We start from the raw sequence: 20,636 nt of genomic DNA, 5'->3' as shown, positions 1-20,636 counted from the left end.
CAATTTTTTAACTAAGGCATTTTTTTTCCAGGTAATTTTGAAAATGACTATGATGATGTCACAATCAAGATCATATTTGCTGTTGTGCAAATTATTGGATTTTTCAACTCAATTTGCAATCCAATTGTATATGCTTTTATGAATGAAAACTTTAAAAAAAACTTCTTGTCTGCCATATGTTTTTGTTTCATAAAAGACTCCTCTTCACCCTCAAGGAGACCTGGAAACTCTGGCATTACATTAACTCAGCAAAAATCAAGAGACAATACAAGTGAAGAGACTAGGAGAGAAGCTTTTAGTGAAGGCAATATTGAGGTGAAATTTTTTGAACAACCTGTTTCTAAAAAGACCTCAAAAAGACATCTTCACTTGTTTTCCTCCGAACTAATTGTTAATCCGTGAGCATGTAAACACCCAAAAATGATTTGCCATTTTCATTTACAAAGCACCCATTTCCTGTATATAAAAGAGCTATGGATAGCATTCACAGGTTCCGGAACATCTAAAATGTATCAGTAAATGTGTTTGACATATTTGAACCTGAAAAAGTGATTATTATGCTGCACTTATGCCGCGTACACAAGATCGGACATTCTAACAACAAAACTGTGGATTTATTTCTGACGGATGTTGGCTCAAACTTGTCTTGTATACACACGGTCACACAAATGTTGGCGGAAATTCTGAATATCAAGAACGTGGTGATGTATAACACGTATGGCGAGCCAAGAAAAATTACGTTCAATAGCCAGTGTGGCTCTTTTGCTTGATTCAGAGCATGCGTGGAATTTTGTGCGTTGGAATTGTGTACACACGCTCGGAATTTCCAACAACAAATCTTGTTGTCGTAAAATTTGAGATCCAGCTCTCAAACATTTTTTGTCGGATATTCCAACAGCAAATGTCCGATGGAGCCTACACACGGTCTGAATTTCCGATAATAAGCTCACATCGAACATTTGTTGACGGAAATTCCGACCGTGTGTACACAGCATTACTGTTGAGATTTTTTCAGCCTAAAATGTCTTACAGCATACAATGGACACTTGTACAATCATCTGAATGAATGTTATTATTATGTCTTTTATATGAGATTAACTGTGTTTTATAAATCCCTTCAAATATAAGCATCTAATGCTGCATACACACGGTCGGAATTTCCATCATAAAAAGTGTGATGGGAGCTTCCGACCATGTGTATGCTCCATCCAACTTTTTCTGTCTGAATTTCCGCCAGCAAAAGATTGAGAGCTGGTTCTCTATTCTTCCGACGGGAAAAGTTCTTGACGGAAATTCCATTTGTCTGCATGCATGCAATTTCGACGTGCAAAAAACCACGCATGCTCGGAAACAATTAGATGCATGCTCGGAAGCATTGAACTTCATTTTCTCGGCTCATCGTAGTGTTGTACGTCACTGCGTTCTTGACGGTAGAAAGTTCAGAGAACTTTTGTGTGACCATGTATATGCAAGGCAAGCTTGAGCGGAATTCAATCCGAAAAACCATCCAAGATTTTTCCGATGGAAATTCCACTCGTGTGTACGGGGCATAAGGCCTGTGGCTATATTGTCTGAGGTCAGCAAATGTGTATTTAGCCAGGATGGTGTAAAATTGCATCCTTTTCCCCCCAAGGCTTACATTTTCTTTAAGGGTTTTACTTATACTGTACTTAAACAGAAAATGTATTCATAAGAAATGTATGCTCATTGCTATTTTTTGGACAACAAAAGCCCATTATAATCAGAACTTTTATCTTGGAAATAAAATAGAAATATAGGCAACACTTTTTTCATTTTGGATAGAGTAATGGGGGGTTATAACCCCTGTGTTTTTTTCCCATCTATGTCCCACAGGGGAGATTTTCCTTAATTTCCTGTGGCATAGCCACATAGGAAGTGGGAGGAAATCCCTGCAAATGATAGGAATTCCTTGGGGATCCCCAGGTCACCAGAACTAGTGCTCCTATTTTGGATTTTCTTTTACTTTCACTTTTAATGATAATGGTAAATTAGACAAGTAGAAAGGGTGGGTCTCCCTAATGGGGTCACAGACAGCAATAACAGTTTGAAAGAGGTTCTAATCCTTCTCCACTCTATCCAAATCTAGAAAAAAAGTTTTGCCTTTAGTTATACTTTAAGACAGAAATATGTGAGCGAAGTAAAACTGATCAGATTATTTTTTTTTATAAATATTATATTTTTAAGTTGTATGGCGATTTCAATATGCAAGCATTCAATAATAAAAACTGAAGCTTCTTCAGTGAGGTAGCACAAAGAGATGAGAAGTTTTGCAAAGCAGCAAACAGATTTCCTCTGGAGTGCACTCCTAATTCCCCAATCTAATAATGTGTCATTCAAAAATTGATGGATGGGGTCATTTTTAAGGTCAGGAATTTCAGCTTCATGCTAGATCTTGATATGGACAAGTCTACACCTAGAAGTCCACATACACAGGCCTAGAATCTTGTGGATATTAGGAGATTGTCTCAATCTAATGATAAGGTTTACGCCTTCCCATCAGCTCACATTGCCTATGACAGAATAGATTTTTCTTCCCTCACCAGTCATGATTTTACCTTATCCCCAAAGTCTACCATAGGAAACTTTTTTATGGTCTGACCGTGCCCATGTGTATCTCCCCTTGAAAGAGAGGAATGTACATGAACAGACATGGTCATGGAAACAAAATGTCAATGTCCTTAAAGTGGAAATTTAGTCAGAAAGTTAAGTCCTGCTAGGGCAGTTCAGGCTGGTCCCTTTTGCCAGTATAGCTATGTAAAACATTAAAAATAAGTGCCTATACTGTTTAAAACCCGGTAATACACCATCTCACCCTGCTCTAGAGGTGCTCAGTTGCTCTCTATTTGTAGGCACTGTGCTGAACTTGTAGAGGCCAATCTGCTGACACCCTAAATATTTACTGCTGTTCAGGGACTTTGGGCTTCAGCAAAATGGCAGCCCTCCAGCAAGCAGAGACAGGAACAATACTGGAGGCAATTTACAGCACACACTCATTTTTGTAGCATAATTATTCATGTGGAATGTATGTTTCTTGCTAAAAACATTATTTTTATTATTATTATTATTGTTATGGGTAAAGTTTCACTTCAAATAGCTGACTTCAATACAATCAATGGCTTTCTAACTGACCATGTTTTAGATCCAAACAGCTCCAATTAAACTCTGCTTCTTCAACACCAGAGGAATAAATCAACACAACCAAACCCATAAATTTGTTTGCAAACAAAAGGTCAGAATTACTCCCTTACAGAAAACAAATTTTGACCATTGTTAAATGTCCACATATACTTCAAAGTCATTGCCAATAGACTTAAACCAATCCAGTGGCGGCCCGTCCATTAGGGAGGAGGGGTGCTGCCCCCCCCTCCTAATCTATGAGCCCGGCCCATAATCACCATGCAGGGCACTGGACACATATATTTCAATGTGTTCTTTTTTTTTGTTTAAGCATGATAAGAGCTGGAGGCTCTAATTGGCTTAAAAAGGGTGGGCTCAGGGCGCGGAGCACTGCGCCTTGAGCCCACCAACTTGTGTGACATTAGCAAATTAATATTCACTGATGTCTTCCTGCTTCTCCTCCTGGACAATCAGAAAGCGGCTCCTGAGACCCGATTGGCCGGGAGTCTCAGGACGGGTCTCAGGACCTGCCTCCTGTTCAGCCAGGAGGAGAAGCATCCATCGGCCCCAGCAGCAGCAGTCTCTCCTAGAACCCCACCCTGGATTGATTCAGCAGTGCACCGCCACCTCTATCTCCCTGCACCTCTCGCTGTATAGGGTAAAGAGGCCATGGATCGCCAGGGGGGTGGCGGTAGTGCGAGGATCACTGCCTATCGAGCCCGGAGGGGGGGGTCGTGTGTAGTGCAAATGGATCGTTGGATCGCCGCTGTGATTGATTGATCGCGAGCCGCAGGGGGGGCTGCTAGTGTGAGTGAGGGGGCCAGGTCTGTTTGTGCCCCACCCACAATTTTAACCACCAGCCGCCACTGGAATTATCCCTGGTCTATTGCACTAGGACTAGTTTGGATTTACCACAGGCCACTTGGGATAAGACTCCAAAATGTTTCACAAAATCCTAGCTCGGTACCATAAACCCGCAGCTGACGTTCATACCAATGGCATGCTGTTGTCCAGTCCTACTACTATAAACAACTGAACAAGACAGAGTTGTCCTTTATCCTCCCACGTTTATATACTGGTAAAGGAGCACTTTGCAAAGCCATACATAAAACCCTGAAATACAGAATATACAAATATAAGATCATCCCTGTAAAATATCAATCTATGCTGATGATCTGCTTTATGTTATTTCTCCAATGATTTTCATTCCACTCATTCAGAAGGGATTTGATCAATTCAGCTGCCTAAGCAATTTTAAAGTAAATTATAACAAAACAGAAGCTTTAAACATATCTCTCCCCATATCCACCCCCAATTACAAAACACTTCCCCTTCCAATGGCAAATCTGCAAATACCTGGGGGTTCATATTCCAAAGGATATTTTAAAACTGAATGATATCAAACTACTGGCCTCATGCTTAGAATATCACAAAACGTCTTGAGGCCTGTGATAGGCCATCCTTTTCTTGGCTATGCAGACCTAAAGTGGAGCTCCACCCAAAAGGGGAAGCTCTGCTTGTTTGCCTCCTTCACCCCCCCTCCGCTGCCACATTTGGCATCTGGTTTTGACAGGCACCCGCTCCCACTTCCGGCTGATCGCACCGCAGTGAAGACACCTCCCCTCCTCCTTCCTGCGCCACTGGGCCATTCATAAAGCGCACCGCTCTTAGAGCATGCGCAGTACAAGAAATGGTAGCGGCAGCACCCAAGAGCCAATTGAAAAATCAGTTGGGGTGAAGACACCGCTGGATCATTAGACAGGTAAGTGTCTTAATATTAAAAGTCAGCAGCTACAGTATTTGTAGTTGCTGACTTTTATTTTTTTCTGAAGGAGCCTGGAGCTCCTCTTTAACATCATCATTATTCAAACCAAGTCCATTTCTCTCGGCTTGTCATACGTGTTGTACGTCACCGCGTTTCCGACAACATTTGTGTGACCGTGTGTATGCAAGACAAGTTTGAGCCAACATCCGTCGGAAATAAATCCAGGATTTTGTTGTCGGAATGTCCGATCGTGTGTGCGCTGCATTCGAATATCTCCAGTTGAGGAACTTTATTAAATCACTTAAACCAACTACCTTTATTTTTAGGTCTCTTAAAAGTTTTGAACAACTCATACTTCAGGAAAATAAACTGTTCTGTGCCATATTTACCATTTATAAACAAACCATAAACATTTTGTAAAACTATAGTATAGCAATGCATTTGGGGGTTTCCCAGTATTGATCTCCACTTTAGGTGTTATTTTGTTGTTACATAATTTTTTTTAGCAAGAACGAGTTTGTTATAGGAAGACCTCCACATTTAAATTTCTTCATTTACAATATGTAAGGTTCAAAGTGCTTATTTATTTATAAGCCAAAAATGCAGCCCATAGAAACCCATAGGAAGTTGTCATTTCTCCAGTTTAGGTTGACAATGAATGTAAAAAGTTGAGTGCTTGCCAACACAAGTGCTTGTCTTTTGTTAAAGTTGTTTGCATTTTAGTGTAATTTTTAGCAATTACTTAATGTTCACCATCATATTTTAGGTTAACTGTATCATTTTTGAAGATGGATTTAACCACTTAAGGACCAGGCTTTTTCTGACACTTGGTTTACATGTAAAAATCAGCATTTTCTGCTAGAAAATTACTTAGAACTACAAAAAATCATATATTTTTAACAGAGACCCTAGAGAATGAAATAGAAATTGTTGCAATTGTTTATGTCACAGGGTATTTGCACTGCGTATTTCAAACGCAAGTGTATTTTGAACAAATACACTTTAAGGAATTTTAGGGCAAAAAAACACAATATATAGCACATGTTTTAGTAAACTACAAGATGATGTTACGCCAAGTAAATAGATACCTAACATGTCACACTTTAAAATTGCGCACACTTGTGGAATGGCGACAAACTACGATACTTAAAAATCTCCATATTCAATGCTTTAAAATGTTTATTTTCAAAGTATTTATTGGGTTTTAACAAATAAAGAAAAATAAGCATTACAAGACAGTATCAATCTTATCGGCGGACCAAACGGCCCAGTAACAGGAGAGACAAAGCAGTATCACATAAGACAACAGAAGAACAGCTGCTCATCTTAAGGAGTTAGACATCTATCACTAGTTGTTTGTCATAGTTCTGTGGAAATAAGACCTTTATGTCTGGGGAGCCGACTAATCGAGTCATGCTGCCCAGTATCGGAAGCCCAGGCTGCAGTGACACCTGGGGATCAAGAGAGGGGGTCATCCACCCGACCCAGGAGGTTCCCAGCACACCACCCCTTTGGGAACTCTATGTGGAAGTGCCCAGTCCTCCCTAGGTGTCATGCCCACCCCGCCTCCCAGTCCAGTGGTGGGCTGACTGGGTTACATAGCCTGTTTGTCGCAGCATTTTGTTTGCGTTTCTGACCAAGGAGGTGGTCAGGAATTACAGCTGCTGAAGTAAACATAACCTGCTAGCCTGCTTAGGTCTTTTTCTGCTACACCCATAGGGGGTGTTAGTACCCCTGCTCATATAGACAGGAGAGTAGGAACAGGGTGTCCCAGACAGTGAAAGGAAAGGAGAGGAGAGATAAAGGGTATAATTCCAGGTTCGTCCAGAGCTCAGGGTGGTGCTTTAAAATTTTTTACAGGTTACCTGTTTACAGTTACAGAGGAGGCCTAGTGCTAGAATTATTGCTCTTGCTATAACGTTGGTGGTGATACCTCACATGTGTGGTGCGAACACTGTATATATATGCGTGCGCAACTTATGTATGCATTCAATTCTGTGTGCAAGCACGGAGGCATGGGGGCGCTTTAAAAAAAAAACTCTTATTTATCTATTTTTTACTTTTTCCACTGTACCTTTCATTTTTGTTATTTTTGATCACTTTTATTCCTATCATAAGTAATGTAAACATTACTTGTGAAAGAAATAAGGGATGCCAAGTCCCCTTTATGGAGAGATCTGCAGTCAATAAGACCCCAAATTTGCCTTCTACATTTGAAAGCATCAGATAAAAAAAAACTGATCTTATGCTTAAAAAAAAAATTGTTTACTTCTGCCCTAGACTAGAAGTGACGTTATGACGTCGCTCTGGTCCTCCTAGATCATAAAGGTGGGGAGAGATGATCTGGTCTCTCTCCACCTCTGTGATCAGCTGCATGAACCATGGCAGCGTTTTCCCAGGCTCACCAGGAAGAACAATAAGCCAGAGGAACACCGGCGAGCGGCGGAAGCTGGGAAAAGACCCTTCCAGCTGCTTTTAAAAGTGATCCAGTGACAAATCAGCTGCTCGGATCGCTTTTATGAGAAATAGAATCGTTGGCTGAAAAAAAAACTACCGGGGTTATGGCTGATAGTTTCAGCTTTAACCTCGGTAACCCACTTCAAAGCCACAATGTAGGAATAAAATGTTATGTAAAAAAAAATTTGTGTGCGTGTGTAATTTATTAAACTTTAGCAAAAAAAAGTCTGTTTCCTGTTTTACTGTTTTACTTATCTTTACTAACAGAATTCAAAGTGTTTTAAGCCTTTTTTTTTTTTAAATCATCTACAATTATGTTTCCACAGTTTTGTACGCTATTTCATAGTGTAATGTTGTTTTCCACTTCATTTGTCACATTATGCATCTTTAGTTTTAAGATGAAGGTGAAAATTTAACTTTTTCTTTAATGCTTGTATAAATTGTATTTTATATAAAAAAAAAAAAAAAATTATATTTTATAAGATTTTTAATTAGATCTAAATAAAAAACGTTGTTGTCCTGCATTATTGAATTATATATGCCTATTGTCGAAGATGTTTTTAAATCAATTCATTGATTGTTTATGATTTTTTTTATGCATTCTTGTATAGCTAAATGTCATTATTGTTATACAACTAGCATTCCCAAAATGCTATTTTCTATGTTAATTTTTGGTGAGACATTAGAATTTATGTATGCTGGAAAGCTAGGTTTTAGTTACATAGAATGCAGTGGGTACTTTCCCCAAAAAATATAGGGTGATCTGGCCATCTAAAAATATATATGGCTATCTGGCTTTTTAAAACTAAAAGTGCAGCCTACAAACACCACAAAGTACCTGCTATTGTGCAGAAAAGCCTTCTCTGTGCATCTAGGTATTTTATTGTGCGATTCGGTTCATAACGAATAGATTTTCGTACGAATTTGTTAGTATTCGTACATCCGGATCAATTTGGACATCCGAATAGCTGAAAGAACCAAAATACGAAAATTAGGAAATTATGAATAAGCAAAATAACGAACACGCAAAAATACGAACTTACGAACGGACAAACTTACGAAACTATGAAACTTCTAAACAGTAAAAGAAAGAAAATGACATCTATAACGAAATGATTTACATTTCGTATTTTCAATCCTTTGTCTGTTCATAATTTTGTATATTCATTCGTGTGTTCGTAATTTTGTTTCTTTGTGTTCTCAAATCGTTCTTTTGAATGGACAGTGTAAGTGTATCTTAATATGTATGTTTGTAATTTTGTGTTCTCGAATTGTACTTTCGAATGGGCAGTGTATTAGTGAGTGATGTATCTTACTTAATATCTTTAGTCAATAAGCTTATCCCTTTTGTGTCTGAGTCACACTGCATTCCTGAAGCTTTTTAGATTCAGTTGAGGAGACTGAGTCGGGTCTCGTGACTGAGGGCTGGAGTAAGTACAGGACTTATTAGAAAAGCAAGCATAGGATTATTATTCTTTATTTCCTACGAAAGTATGAATCAATGAAAAAGGCAATCTCACAAAAGTAACAATTACTAAATTACGAGTAGTGTACCGAATAAAAGAAAATCATTATCTAACAAAATTACGAATTTCGAATCAAAGAAAATGGAATTACGAATCATTTTGTATCAAAGAAAATATAACTGTTACGAAAATAGGAACGTGTCCGAATATGAAACCTTGCGTCTTAAGAAATTAGGAATCATTAGACTAACGGAAGTACGAATCATTTTGAATCAACGAAAATATATCTGCTATGAAAGCCTAGGACGAATATGTATTGTGTAGTCTTATTAATAGGAAAGAAATCACTAGCCGATTATTTTTTCCCAGACAATGAGGCAACCATAACACTGTCTGAAATTACTCTCACTTTGCTTGTCTTGTGATTTTTGATGCATATATACTGCCAGCCCAGCCACCACCCCTTGTCCAGTAAGAGTAGCTTACTGGACATGAAGGCACTCTCATTGCACACAGGGTTGAAGGGCAGTGCCTGCTGCTGAATAGGGATGAGTTGAGCAGCATGCGAACAGGCAAAACATTTGTACAAACAAGCAAACACCGTTAAAGTCTATTTTTTCAATACATTTGGTACATATTTTTATGGATTTACACTATGTGGCCTTCCTTCTTCTTTTTTCCTTTTCAGCCATTGTAACTACCATCCACTTTGGGCATCACCCCGAGGAACACACGGTTCATCCCAGGACCTTCATTTTCCACCTCTCCCGAATCTCCCTCAGCTGTTCACCACCTAAGCCTGTTTGACCCAATCAAGCGTATATTTCTTTGGGTCCAATTGATCCGGTAAGCCTCCCTATTGTTGGTGGTGGTGTTCCCTTCACTCCAGATGTCACGTGCACATTGATATGCTTCACATATGAAGTCACACACCTACTAATGGACTATTATTTTTCATTTTTTTATGAGTTATATGTTCATGGAGGACTCTTTTCTATTCTATTTTTAGAGGTTTACCAGTTTATAGACTTGATTGTCTTTATGCTAGACATTTTATGGTCATTTATATTAGCGCTACACTTATTTTGTTTCTCGATTGATGCACATATCCTACTGGCCGTGTTAGCTGCTTATTCTTCTTTTTTAGGGCAGCGCAGAATTACCTGTTATATTTTCCTCTCTGCATTTTTTTCAATATTTTTATCTATATTGCCAGGATCCTACAATTCATTACAGCCGCGAGCAGTTTTAAATGAGATTTTTTCCTTTAGAAATTTAATTTTGCTGTGGTATTGTTATAAACACGGTAAAGATGTGCTACTTTACAGGCATACTAAGGACACCCCCCAGGAACGATATTTAAAGGAATATTTAATCTTTATTGTTTCACTTTAAGCATATTAAAATCACTGCTCCGGAAAAAACGGCTGTTTTTAAAACTTTTTTTTGCATTGATACATGTCCCCTGGGCCAGGACCACGGTCCCCAAACACTTTTTATGACAATAACTTGCATATAAGCCTTTAAAATTAGTACTTTTGGTTTTTCATGTTAGTGTCCCAAAGACTTTAATGGTGTTCCACGGCTTTCTAATTTGCCGCAAACACCGCATAATGTTCGCTGTTCGGCGAATAGGCAAACACCAGATGTTCGAGCTGAACTTATGTTCGACTCAAACATTGAGCTCATACCTAATGCTGAACGGGATGATTTCTGCTGTAAGAAACGTAAACAGTGCACAGAATGAGTTCTGCTACACAGGTAAGAAGGAAGCTGGGGTGTAGGAAGGGTGTAAGAGTATGTTAGGTCAGAATAGGTGTTGGTTGAAGCAGGTGAACTGGTGAACAGAAAGTGAAAATGAAGACATTCCCACAGTCAAGTTTATAATGTAAACAATTACTGGAATCCAAAATAATACAGTGTGATTTTTTTTCTCAGGTTAATCTTGCCCCCTGCTTGAGAAACTCCAGCACCATCTTAGATTGCATATTTTTCATATTCATATCCTTAGATTGGTTTTGTTTTAAATGCCGCTTTATGCATTGACATACCTCCTTAGACCTAGTCTATGGTCATCTACTGATTTGTCACCATCCACAGACAGCTTAAAAGGGGTGTTCCGGTCGCGATTTTTTCTTTTTAAAAGTCAGCAGCTACAAAAACTGTAGCTGCTGACTTTTAATAAGACACTTACCTGTCCAGCGAGCCCACGATGTCGGCCCCCTGAGACCAATCTGTCCATCGGATCGTCTGCCAGCGCCTCAATCTTATTGCACATGCGCGAGTCGCGCTGCGCTTTGTGAATGGCCCCGTTGTTTTCTGGGACACACACCGAGGAGGAAGCGCCGCGGAAAAGGGAGAGGCAGATTAGGAAGACTGCCTAGCAAAAGGGCTTTCAGGTAAGTTGAAAATTTTTTTTTTCCAAATTTAAAAAAAAAATGTTTTAAGAATATTAATGCAATTTTTTATTTTAGGGTGGCCCTCCACTTTAACTCTTCAATATGGCTACTCTCACATTGGGGCGGTGGGTGCGTCAGCAGTACCGTCAATTACGCAGAGCTATTCGGCCGCTAGCAGGGTGCTTTTACCCCCCGCTAGCGGCCGAGAAAGGATTAAAACCACTGCAAAGCGCTGCTGCAGCAGCGCTATGCCAGCGGTATAGCCGCGCTGCCCATTCATTGCAGTGGGCAGGAGCGGTGAAGGAGTGGTGTACACATCGCTCCTTCACCGCTCCAAAGATGCTGCTAGCAGGACTTTTTTTTACCGTCCTGCTAGAGCACCGCTCCAGTGTGAAAGCCCCCGGGGCTTTCACATTGGAGAGACAGCAGCGGCTCTTTCAGGGCTCTTTGCAGGCGCTATTTTTAGCATTATAGCGTCTGCAAAGTGCCCCAGTGTAAAAGGGGTCTAAGATACAGAAGTTGAATCCAACACACTTTTAGTTCAGATAATTACAGTATAGAGGATGTTTTTTCCACTCTTTTGTAGTGTAAGAAGACAACAACTTTCCTAAGCCCTGTTTCTGTGAAGTACTAACACTAACTGAGGGAACATGTATAGAAACAGGGAGGGTCTAGGTAAGCATGAACTAACTGTTAGGAGCGTGTAGCGCTCCTGATCCTTCATAGCTGCTGATCTAATTCGAGCATCCTGGTTTTGGCTGTGATACAGTACATTCTCTCTGTCTGTTCACCTGCAAGGTGATTGATGTGGCCAGTCCCTGGGTGGAGACCAAACCTGATTTAAGCCAGCCAAGCCTGCAGTTTAATGTTTGTGATAGTGCCTTGCATTAGGGGTAAGCATGACACTAACACTAAACAGAAAGGAGGGCAGAGGGGCATACCAAACCAAACAAGTAAACAAGTTGTAGAGGCACTAAAGCACCACTACATGTCAGCATACATCAAAACAACAGTAACCTGATTGGGTTCAATACAACCCAGAAAAAATACAAATAGGTGGGACAGAACAAACTATATTATGTTTCTGGATGACACCGGATGACACTAAATGACACTGGATTTCCAGAAGATTCATGATTTTCTACAGAGAGGGGACAGCAGAACCTACCCTCAGACTCTCTCTAATAGAAACATAAAACAGTAACTGCAGAAAAAAGACCAAGTGGCCCATTGAGTCTTACCGTTTTTTTTTTTGTTTTGTTTTGTTTTCTACATGTTTGTATTTTTTTTGTTTTGTTTTTTGGTGAATTGTAAATTTGAGCAGCCCCAAAGCACACTGTCTGCATTTGGGGGCCGCATCCCTTCCCTTGAATGCCTGTCACATTAGGATGAGTGGTTGTGTTCCTGCAGCCACTGTTACCTAATAAACCTGAATGGGCTGCCAGCTAGGGACCCTGGAAAAACTGGCCCATTCAGAATGTAGAGACCTCTGCATCTGTGTGAACAAGACCTTAAAGGAGTTGTAAAGGCAGAAGTTTTTTTTATCTTAATGCATTCTTAATACATTCTAAAAAAAAGCCTAAAAAAGAAACCTACAGCTAGTGAAAACCCAAAATTCAGTATCTCAGAAAAGAATATTACAGAATATTACATAAGACCAATTAAAAAAAAAAAAAAATTAATACAGAAATGTTGGCTTACTGAAAAGTATGTCCATGTACAGTATAATATGCACTTAATACTTGATCGGGGCTCCTTTTGCATGAATTACTGCATCAATGCGGCATGGCATGGAGGGAATCAGCCTGTGGCACTGCTGAGGTGTTATGGAAGCCCAGGTTGCTTTGATAGCGGCCTTCTGCTTGTCTGCATTGTTGCTTCTGGTATCTCTCATCTTCCTCTTCACAATACCCCACAGATTCTCTATGGAGTTTAGGTCAGGTGAGTTTGCTGGCCAATCAAGCCCAGTGATACCATGATCAATAAACCAGGTATTGGTACTTTTGGCAGTTTGGGCAGGTGCCAAGTCCTGCTGGAAAATGAAATCAGCATCTCCATAAAGCTGGTCAGCAGAGGGAAGCATGAAGTGCTCTAGAATTTCCTGGTAGAGGGCTGAGCTGACTGACAGGGCTCCCCAAATCATCATGGACTGTGGAAACTTCACACTGGACCTCATGCAACTTGGATTCTGTGCCTCTCCACTCTTCCTCCAGATTCTGGGACCTTGATTTCCAAATGAAATGCAACATTTTCCACAGTCAGTGATGGGGCCTGGAAATGACAGGGCAGTACAAAAAAGCCCCAAATGACCCCTTTTTGGAAAATAGATAGTCCAAGGTATTTAGTAAGAGGCATGGCAAGTTTTTTGAAGCTGTAATATTTTTGTCATAATTTTTTAGAAAATTAAGAAATTAAAAAAATACATTTTCACAATAGTTTTTTTTTTTTTTTTTTTTTACATACTGTCACCCGTGCAGTACAGAATTCTCATATAACTGGTGTGGTGGTGATCAGGGACACTGACTGGTGACAGTACTAAAAAAAAAAAAAATAATAATAATAATAATTTTTTTAATTTTTTTTAATCACATTTTTTCTTTTTTAACAATTTATTTTTTAACACACTGTGACCAGAGCAATATAATGTTACCATAGTAACATTGTACTACTCTGGGAAAGTAATCAGGATTTTTTTATTTTTTTTACACATTATGATTACTTATAGCAGTGCATTACACTGCTATAAGTAAGCATTTTACTGAATGAAACTGATTTTGTTTTGTTTTCATTAGCTGTGATTGGCCAGAGCTAATCACATGGTATACATTGGCTGTGATTGGCCCTGTCGGTACCATGTGATCGCACTGACCAATCACAGCTAGCAACACAAATGTACACAATGGATGGCATGAAAGGAAGCTATCCATTGTTTACAACTGTCATGTGACCTGCTGGTATTAGTCACAGCGGTCACAAGGTACCAGCAGTGAGCCGGTACACTGATCAGTCATAGGCTGTGTCCAGGGGACAGATATGACATCCACCCAGATAGGCAAGAGGCCCACCCAGCCGTCATCTCATTATAAGCTGGGCGGGAAGTGGTTAAAGAATAAGTTCACCTTTGGTAACATGTAACATGTTACCAAAGAGCACCTACCCTCCGCCCCGGATCCCTCATTGTGACAGCGGGTGGGGGATTATCTTCTCTCCACACCTGCTGTCATAATTCAAAAGCAGCTGGGCTGTGCATGGCTCCACCCACATGGTGGCATCATTCATTCAAAATTTCCTGCGAATGAATGAACTACAAGTACTATCTGCTATTATGACTGACAGCTTGTAGTTCTCAATGAACTGAGCACTCTTGTAGTTCATTGATCCTTCTACAGTGCAATAAGTGCCTGCCTGTATGGGAGGTATGGGCAGACAGTGTATTGAGAGTCTGCAGGATCCTGACACTGCACCTGCAATCTGCTGATCATGGGTGCAATGCCTTTCAGGCTAGGCTGCAGGGTAAAACAATAAATGCACATTTTTTTACCTGCAAAATGATGTGCATCTATTCTTACTTTTCAAAAAGTGAACTTAACCTTTAACTTGACATAACTCTATGACTAATTTGCCTACCTATATCAGTAGGATTTTAACTCTTTTGCTGCCAAGTCCATTTGACCTACAAAACCCTTTCCAGCTGGCCAGGTCAGTACGCTGTACTGACATGGCATTCCCCCCTCTGCTATTAGCTCATGGTCACTTTAGTGACAATTAACTTGTAGCAGAACTGTTCAGCAGACTCTGCTGAACAAACAATACCTGAGATCAGCAGCAGACAAGCAATGCAGTTATATGCCTGTCGAATTGGGTGAAGCAGCTGTGTCGGTAACCACTTCGTCCCAATTGACATGAAAGGGACTGCCTGCACAGAACACCTGTGCATCCCTGCGTGGGCAAGCACAGTCTCATGTGGGTGTGCACTTTTGTATGCTCCATGTGAACGAGGTCTTAGTAGGTCTTCTGTTTTTCAGTGCTTTCTGTTAGTTCGCTCTGAGCAGCCGACCGTTTTGAAGCCATGAGGACCCTCACCCCGGACCAGAGTGTTTATAACTACCGTCTGGCCAGAGCCAGAAGAGTGGTGGGATAATGGCCAGCCGGTTCCACCTATTCCTTAGGCTAATCAACATGGCAGAATATAAACTTAACCATATAATCCTTCCATGCTGCATTCTACACTATTTAGGAGAAGTTCAGTGAACTATGTGGCCTCAATTGGGCCTGAGGCCGGACTTCAACAAGAAACCCTTGAAGCTGGCCATCCTGGCTTGCCCCCCCAAAGCGCCCGCGAAGTAAGGCAGAAGTATGTTGAGTACTTTGCGGGGGGGGGGGGGGGGCATTGATATGCCAGGAACTGTTTAGGAACATTTTATCAACAATTTTTTAACTTAAACTGAAAGAAGATTTTCTTTGATTTACTGCCTGGATTTCTTTTAACTGTCTCCTAGGTTCTCCAATGGGCTTTTCTTTTTGGACATTTAATTCAATAGCGCAAATGTAATTTTTCGATACATGAGGTGACAATCTCTTCTTCAGCAAACTATTATTATGTTGTGGGTTTGCTACACACACCTTGTTTTTGTTGTGAATGTATGTAATGCATTACTGACAAAAATATTCATCATTTTCAGCACCATGAATGAATTTTGTGAAGTCATGAAAATGGCATGATTGAGGCAAATTAGAAAGCACCGTGGGAGTTATTTACTAAAGAAAAATGCACTTTGCACTCCAAGTGCACTTAAAAGTGCACTGAAACTGCACTTGTAGTGCAAAGTGGATTTGCCTTTAGTAAATAACCCCCATTGTCACTGTAAACCCCAACTTTTACTCCAAAAACTGCTTTTGATCATTGAAAGAAGACATTGTTGAGAAGAAAACTTTTTACTCAAAGCACATTCACACGTGTGTTTAGTAAAGTGTAGAATTAGCCTTTTTTGGTTAAACAGGCATGTTTCAAAACATAACATACAGAACTTAGGAACCTACAAAGTTCTACTTTGATAAAGACAATATCAGAAGGCAATATCAGACATGAGTATGTCCAAAATGTGTTGATATTGCCTTCATCAGATGGGATGATGTCACCCCTATAAAAGCCTAATTTTGAAGATGCACACAAATTGAGATTCAAACTGGGGATTTCCCTCCCGATCCCATGCCTAATGTCAACATGTGCTATCTCCCATCATGGGGGATCAATGGACGTGTTTTGGGGGTGCAACCCCTTCCTCTCAGCTACTTTAGTAGCGAGGAAGGGGTTGCACCCACAAAACGCATACATTGATATCCCCTGATGGCAGATAGCACATGTTGACACATTGTGTGCATCTTCAAAATTAGGCTTTTCAAATACTTCAAATTTTTTTTTTGAAAACCAAAAATACATGAAAACAAAGGTTTCAATTGTTGTGTTTTAGATTCTCCATAAAACATCAATGATGTTCTTCATTTTTTTTTTGAACATCATTGATGTTTTGCTTAATATTTTCTAAATCGCAAATGCACCCCATTATCTACCCGATGAGGATCTGGGCACTTTCACTGCTGAAATGAGATTCTTCTTCCACAACATCCACATCACCTAAAAGAAAAAAACACACCATGTATTATAAATATGCAGGAACAGATCTCTTACCTGAAGCTGTGGTCTCAGACACTCACCTGTTGTGGTGACAATTTTAGCCACTTCCAAAACGTCTCCCTTCTCATCCTCTGCTTGGTTTTTGGTGACTTCCCCTTCTTTCGGAGGTGGGGGGTCCTTGGTGTCCTCAGATGTCCCGAGTCTTTTCTCCCCTCTGTGACTAAAAAAAGGTATACTTAGCACACAGATATTGGAGGGCAGAAATAGGAATATGAAACATACATTGCTTGGAATTGGTGTACAATTGTCTGTTTTGGCAGAGTTCCAAGCTGAAGACATTATTGTTTCCTTTCCAATGCTGGAATACTTCCCTTTTTTGGTCAATTTTCACACATGGAGACACCCCTAGTACCCACTGGAGCACTTGTGTGGGACACCCTAAAAAGTTTGATTCTGGTGTCCCACACTAATGCTCCTGCGTCCAGATGTGTAAACAGCTGCTGAGTGTCCTCTCCTTACACTGAATCAAGTTTACATTTCATTGTAGTTACAAACCCATCTAGACAACAAACTTCTTTTAATACAAATAGGCATAAACAAGTGTAGTTAACCTGTATCTGCCTAAAACATCTTATAAGTGGGTGAACGAACAATGTTTCCTACGACCGATTACTGTGCCCATGAACATGAAAGTTGCCATTTTAAAATGTACAACAGTAAAGAAAAGCACATGGAGCAGCCCAAAGGTTAAGAAGAAGAATAGGAACACATGACAAAATACTTACTTTTTTGCAGCACTCTCTTGATTCGTCTGTACTGATTCTGCTCTCTCAATTTGAGGTCTGACCAGCGTTTCCTCAATTTCTCCTTGGATCTCCGTACCCCAAAATTCCTGTGCAGACTCTTCAAAACTTTAGGCATGATCTTGGCCTTTCTGACATTTGGGTTTGGGTAAGGTCCATGCTTCCCATCATAGTGGGCCTTCATCAAGATGTCCACCATCTCTACAAAGGACATATTTGAGGCCTTCAATCTCCTCCAGGATCGTGAGGTTCGGGGCTCCGACCTTTTGTCTTTGCTGCTCTCCTCTGCATGCACATGTTGTCTCTCCGCCATGTTCTCTCCTACTACGCCAAAAGACAAGGGGCGGGGAATACACTAGAAAGAACGTCAGGGGCGGCCGGAGTTTCATGCATGCGCAGTGTATATAAATCGTAATACGCGTGCACTGTACGTACGATCTGTGAGTGAGGGATGAAGTAATGGAAGCGACGATCGTTATAAGGAAGGTACAATTTTAAGTTGGTGCATCAGTGGCCTATACTGCTTATAGATTGAGGCCTATATTGGGACAAGATTAGGAGAGTTTAGCCTGACATTAGGGTTTGTCTTGTGTTGTGTCTTGCAGAGAAAATGGATCTATTCAACAATGAGGACTTTATCCCCATATTCATTGATATGTACAGGGAGCTGCCCTATCTGTGGCAGGTAAACCACCCCTATTATAACAATCAAACAAAGAGGAAGGCAGCACTGGATCAATTGCTGGAATTTGTGAAGCTGGTGATCCCCACGGCAGACCTCCCCTATTTGAAGGCCCTAATTGGTGGCATGAGGAGCACTTATATTAGGGAGCGCAAGAAGGTCCAGGAGTCCCAGAGATCAGGAGCTGCAGCAGATGACATTTATGTACCCAGGCTGTGGTACTATGACAGACTGCATTTTCTGGCAGGCCAGACTGAACCCAGGCCAGCACTCTCCAGTCTTCCTTCAAAGCTTCCTTCCCCTCCAGCTGAGGCTTCCGAGATCTAACCTGGGCCTTCCAGGCAGCAACATGTGGAGGAGCCCAGCTTGAGTTAGGTATAGCATTCTTCTAAATATTTCTGTTTGCCAAATTAATGATGTTAACTAGATGTTATGTATTGATCAGTAATTTCCGATTTTACAAAGTGTTTTACATATCAATAGACAGATTGGGACAAGAATGGAAAATGCTGGGGTCAGAATGATAGTCTTTTGTATTTATTAACATTCAACAGTCATGAGCTGAAAATTGTGTGTGATTGATGAACAAAAAACTAAAACTATGTCCCTTTGTCATACACAGGAAAGCCTCAGTCAGGAGGAGGCCATGGAAAGTTGCAGCCAGGAGGTGGCCGGGCCCAGTAGCCTGCCTGAATCCCAGGTCCCTCCCCTCGGCCTTCCACAAAAAAGTGCCAGGAAGAGGAGTAACCTGAAGGAGGCAGCAATTGGCCTATTTCTGAAGGTTACTGCGGCCCTCAGAAGAGGACTATGCCTACATGACAGCCTACAAAATGCTGGAAATGGAGGAGGGCCAACACCTCTTATGTGAGGAAGTGATCTTACAAGCCCTAAATAGGGGGTTGAGGGGCGAACTCACAAGCCAAAGCAGTGTGAGTTGAACCATGGTCCTCCTCCTCCAGGTCCTCCTCCTCCTCTACCTCCTGCCACACCTCCAACACCAGAGCCACAGCCTGGAAGGAAGCATCTATGGAAGACCAGAGATTGATGGCCTGGGTTTAGTCTGGTCTGGCAAAAGACGCAGGCTGTTGTATGACCACAGCCCGGGGACAGATATGTCATCTGCTGCTGTTCCTGATCTCTTGGACTCCTGGAGCGGATTGTGCTCACTTTTATAAGGACTCCTCTAGCCACCAATTTTGACTGTAAAATAATGAATGTGTGTCATGGTGTACAAAGGCTTCGCAAATTTCAGCAGTTTCTCCAGCGTTGCTTTCCTCTTTATTTTGTTATGACCCAGAATAAATGGCTATTTATTTTTCAAAAATACTTGCCTATGTGTTTTACTTCAAAAAGGGCAGTTTGTTTGTGAGTAGGCAAGTACATTTCAAAAATACAATGTCAAAGTAACAAGTGACACCACCTTGAGGTAAAAAAATACAAGATAATAATGGTGTTGTGGTAACTTGACACACAAAACAAGAAATAATATTATGGAGAGCACTAGCAAAATTTAAAAAAATGCAGATCTTGATAAAAAAAAACAACAAAAAAAACAATTATGGAGATCTGCCGAAAAATAAAAATAATATTATGAGATCACGACAAATTATAAAGAAAGAAGTTTGTGAGAACTCTGTGTGAATATGAGAAGCAAAACAACTTCATTCTTCTAGCATTCTAAAGAAGAAGGGAATGCTCTGCATTAAAAGATTTCAAAATTTGCAGCTTGATGAATGTGCTATGTCCATCACGAGCGCTAGTTTTACCAGACCGAGCGCTTCCGTCTCGTAATTTATTCTGAGCATGCGTGGCACTTTGTGCATCGGAATTGTGTACATACGATTGGAATTTACGCGATCAGATTTTGTTGTCGGAAAATTTGAGAACCAAATCTCAAATTTTGTGCGACAGAAATTCAGATGGAAACTGTCCGATGGAGCCTACACACGGTCGGAATTTCCAACAACAAGCTCCGATCGCACATTTTATGTTGGAAAATCCGACCATGTGTACGGGGCATTACAGTTTTGCGTAGCTCCGCTTTTCACCGTTTCAAAAAAGATGCAAATTAAAATTTACAAAAATGTGTTATGTATTTACTCAATACAGTTTTAACATTTATATTTTGAAGGAATTTATGTGGAATTTTGTAAGTGTTGCCGTATTTGTATCTGCTAATAATAATTTTAGTGTATTTTTGTGAAAATATTGCTTTGATAAACATTTGCACAAATATCACAGGGCCTAAAACCCAGTTGCACCTTCTTTTTATGTATGCAGAAAATGTATGG

General features: G+C 40.4%; 1 protein-coding gene across 1 annotated transcript in view; it reads left to right on the top strand.

The window, feature by feature from the left end:
* QRFPR (pyroglutamylated RFamide peptide receptor) overlaps positions 1 to 7,633 on the top strand; it is a 118,165-nt gene extending 110,532 nt beyond the window's left edge. The window contains exon 6 of the mRNA XM_073603419.1: positions 32 to 7,633. Coding sequence (XP_073459520.1) covers positions 32 to 402 — 371 coding nt within the window. The 3' untranslated portion in view covers positions 403 to 7,633. The remainder of the gene's footprint in view (positions 1 to 31) is intronic.
* Positions 7,634 to 20,636: the final 13,003 nt, after the last annotated feature.

The sequence above is a fragment of the Aquarana catesbeiana genome, linkage group LG01 (assembly GCF_042186555.1).
Source record: "Aquarana catesbeiana isolate 2022-GZ linkage group LG01, ASM4218655v1, whole genome shotgun sequence".
NCBI lineage: Eukaryota > Metazoa > Chordata > Amphibia > Anura > Ranidae > Aquarana > Aquarana catesbeiana.
The sequence above is the reverse complement of the archived record's forward strand: the minus strand, read 5'-3'. Positions and strand labels throughout refer to the sequence as shown.